At 42.8% G+C, this 4211-nt stretch overlaps 1 protein-coding gene across 1 annotated transcript in view; it reads right to left on the reverse strand.

The window, feature by feature from the left end:
• Window positions 1-4211, reverse strand: part of LOC106520852 (TGF-beta receptor type-2) — a 36133-nt gene that overhangs the window by 11221 nt on the left and 20701 nt on the right. The window contains exons 5-6 of the mRNA XM_014013114.1: window positions 2959-3722; window positions 615-756 (exon numbers count right to left, since the gene is read on the reverse strand). Of these exons, the coding sequence (XP_013868568.1) occupies window positions 615-756; window positions 2959-3722 (906 nt within the window). The remainder of the gene's footprint in view (window positions 1-614; window positions 757-2958; window positions 3723-4211) is intronic.

Below are 4211 nucleotides of genomic sequence, written 5' to 3' on the forward strand. Positions count from 1 at the left end.
CACTCAGTGAAGCTCTTTGCAGATTCAAAATACATTTTGAGGAAATGTATTTTCAGATGCCAAGTAAACTGCATCATGGCAGCCCCCCTCCCGCACCGAAATGAGCAAAACGGAAGCCGAAGGTGGTTCTTAAAGAGACAGAGGCCAATTTCAAGGCGTTTAGAAGAGGAAGTGATGAGAAAAGTTTATTTTCTATTTAAACATAAAAACAGCATTTTAATAACAACTAAAGGTGACATAGATGCTTTATTATGGTATAGTATTTAAATATACGCCTAAGAAACACATATATTGGCCCTTTAAAACCCCTAATCCAATGATGTGAGTATTTAACGTACAATGAAGGAGGCTTTTTAGCAGTTTTGTGTCAGTGTGCAGTAATAACCATAAAAAGACAAATTGTTTGAAAAGACATGGCAACTAAATTGCAATAATGTTTGTTTGAAAAGCACACAAAAAGCAGATTTTGAGCAAATTGTTCTTTACGCTGTCGGAACGTACAGATCTCTCACAGCCATGCTTTAGTATCTCATGGCTCTGCAATAAAATCTTTTCCACAGCCGCCTCCTGAGAGGCTCTGCGCGCTCCTCACTGTGTGAAGTTTATCATCTTACCTCCGATTGCACTGCACCTGGAGATCATCTCCCACAGAACAAGAGCCATGGAATAAACATCAGCCTGCTTGAAAGACTCGATGTTTTCGAGATTGATCCTGGACTCCAGCACCTCGGGGGCCATGTATCTCGCTGTGCCCACCTGAAAGACAACAGAAGACAATTCATGGGACTGTAGTTTGTGAGAAGAAGGTTTTTAAAACCAGCAGATGATTCTTTTTCTTTGTTTGCTTCGTTAAAAGTAACCCTTTTAATTCCACGTACAACATGTCGCAACACATTCATCTGAATGTAAACACGACTTATGTTAAGATTAATTGGAGAGCTCGGAGTTCATCTTTTAACACGTTATTGTTACCTTGAAAAAAACGCATTCAGTAGAGCTTCCTTCACATGCATTAAAGGCATTATAATGTATTAGTTGTGCCGTGCAGCAAAGGCTGAGCCCTTTTCACGATGAGTCATTCTCAAAACAGAACGCAACGCAGCTCGGAATGATTACTTCCCTATAGTAAGTCCATTAAGCTTCACCCCAGGATTATTTGTCTTGTAACTCTTATAAAACCACAACCTGAGGGCACGGACTCAACTATTTTCACTAGACTGGTGCCAAGATATGGAGAGCGCCAAATATTTAGAGTTAAAAAGTTWAAATTTAAAGTTAGACTATCAGCATGGCTCAGATATGTAAAGTAATATGTGGCCGGCACAGAAATATCTAGATTAGACTTATTTTAGGGATYTTCTCGTGCCAGTTTTGGGTATCGGCTTCATGGTAATGAAGGCCTCCATCATCATCATCAATGAGGTGAAAAGGCATGATTAAAAAGCACGATGCAAGTCCTCCACCACAGGTCACYGATGAGCCTAAAAAGCTGCTCCACAGACGGCGGCACTAAAGTAACGCTAGGCTAATGCTAGGCTAATGCGTCARAACAACTTTTCTTCACTTGTGTTGCTGAAAACTGGAAGTTTTAAAAAGGTGAACGACAGAAAAGTCTTTGTTCAGGATTGTTTATATTTCATCTTTTAGTTATCGAGCAGGAATAGTGCCTGCGTTGTTCTGAAAACGGTGGTGAACATGATGAACACCTTTTCTGACGACAGGGTCGTGTTTGAACAAATTATAATATGTAAAAYGGACKTTKTRATCTTTATATCATGTTATAATGTCATCTCTCCAAGTGTTGCTTTGACTCATTCATACATGTTTGAGAAATCATTGAATCTCCTGTGGTAGCCACGTGGAGCTGCCTAAAGTTTTTACTGGTACAAAGCTCCGCCTCTTTAYACAAAGCTCCTCCCCGGAGCTCAGTCTGCCGTCGAGCTCCCGCCCCACAGAGCAGCCCTCCCTGAAGCATTGCTGTGAAGATATGCTGAAGTGGGAGTGTCTGAAATGGTAGCGACTGAGGCCAATTTCAAAGAGTTTCAACAGACTACGATGCAAAATCTAATTTATTTTTGAACAACTGAAGGTAACATAGTTACTTGACTGATATAGAATTGACCTATGTGCCTGTAAAAATACATAATATCCCCACATTTAATTACAATTAACTTTTGATGGAAAAAATGTTACTAATATGACTTTAACAGATAAATCGCATGTAATTAGAGATTCCACTAATGGTAAAACGTGTTACTAGCCGCGTTTCCATTGCAAATGTGCGCAAAACTTTGTCGATATTCTGTTAATGTCGAAAAACAGTTTCGCAACTGCGGTGTTTCCATTAGKAAGAAATGCTATTAAAATCACGCGTGAATACGTTTGTTCTCGCGATAAGTCATTACAAACAAGGCGGCAATGGATGCAAACACATAGCATATTGCTACCACGACACTAGCGCTCATTATCAGCCATCAGAGGAGACGTCGGCGTCTTATCGAGACTTTCGAGTGACAAGCTTCTTATACTTGGGAGCGGCTACGTATGCTGTGTTTTTGGGAAAATGTAGTCGGTGAGTTTAATACTTTCTTTTACTACTTCGGTGATTTTACTACTACTTTTACTTCTTGTTATCTTCTTCTTCGTCGCATTTTTGCCGGTAGAAACAGCCGGTTGTTGATCACGTGACTCCCGTGATGCGAAAAAAGTGTTTCCATTGCAGTTTTGCGAAATACATCAGTTTCGATTCGGCCGAAAAACCACCTCATCCTAGTGCAAAACCATTTTGTTGAAAAACTTATATTTTTTTTTGAAATTGACGTGTTTCCATTGAGCAAATTTATTTTCGAAATTCTAATTTGCACATTTTCATGGTCAATTTAAACGCAGCCTTTGGTGCCTCACTTCTTAATTCCCCCTGAGTCAAATCAAATTAAAACGAAACCTTAAAAGTCTTACCTGGCCGCTGTTGGCCAGCTCATCCACTGACAGGGAGCTGTCCAGCCGCAGAGCGAGGCCAAAGTCACAAAGACAGCAGGTCAAGTCTTTCTTCACAAGGATGTTGGAGCTCTTAATGTCCCTGTGGGCCACTGAGACCTTACAGCGGGCACAGGGAGTCTGGTCACTGTGAAGGTACGCCACTCCGCGGGCTAGAGAACTCCCCAGCAGCCACAGGTCGTGCCAGCTGATAACATGGCGGCTCAGATACTCTTGGAGGTTTCCCAAAGGCTGGTAAGCCGTGATCAGCCAGTACTGCCTCTGCRCTTTCCTCTCCTCTGCCGTCAGGAAGTGCAGCACGTTCTCGTGCCTCAGGTCCGCATCCGAGAAAACGTCCTTCTCGTTCTTCCAGGAAGCGTACTCCTCGTACGTGAAGATCTTAACGGCCACGGTCTCAAAGCCCATCTCCTCGCTGATGGAGACGCCCTGCTTCAGYTTGGCTCTGTAGACCTCCGCGAAGCGCCCTTTGCCCACCAGGGCRTCCAGCTCGATGGGCAGCAGCTCGGTGTTGTGGTTGAGGGTGTTGGCGTGCGTGGAGCTGCTGTCCGAACCCTCGTCGTTCATGATGGGGGCGTTGCTGAAGTCCAGCGGCGCGCCCTTCTTGTGGATGGAGTGGGCCTGGCGCTGGCGGTAAACCCGGTAACAGTAGAAGAACACGATGACTACAAAAGCCACGACCAGAAGAGGCACCAGGCAGATGATGATGACGGCCACCAACTGAGCATCTGTGATGGAGAAGAAGAAGATTTAGAGACGCGTTTTAGAACCGCAGAAAACATGTCGGATCACTTTCTGGTGCCGTTCAGCTGGTGGCTGATGCCCTGCAGTGACAAGTGTTTATRATTAATACAACCCCTGGCAAAAAGTATGGAATCACCAGTCTTGGATGAGCACTCATTCAGACATTTCATTCTGTAAAACAAACTCAGATCAAAAACATGATACAACAATAAGGTCATTCCAAAGTGCAACTTGTTGGCTTTCAGGARCACTCAAAGAAATGAAGAGAAAACATTGTGGAAGTCAGTGAATGTTACTTTTATTGACCAAGCATGGGAAAAAATATGGAATCACTCAATTCTGAGGAAAAAATGGAATCACTCAATTCTGAAGAAAATATGGAATCACTCAATTCTGAAGAAAATATGGAATCACTCAATTCTGAAGAAAATATGGAATCACTCAATTCTGAAGAAAATATGGAATCACTCAAT

This window comes from Austrofundulus limnaeus, unplaced genomic scaffold, assembly GCF_001266775.1.
Source record: "Austrofundulus limnaeus strain Quisiro unplaced genomic scaffold, Austrofundulus_limnaeus-1.0 Scaffold98, whole genome shotgun sequence".
Classification (NCBI taxonomy): Eukaryota; Metazoa; Chordata; class Actinopteri; order Cyprinodontiformes; family Rivulidae; genus Austrofundulus; species Austrofundulus limnaeus.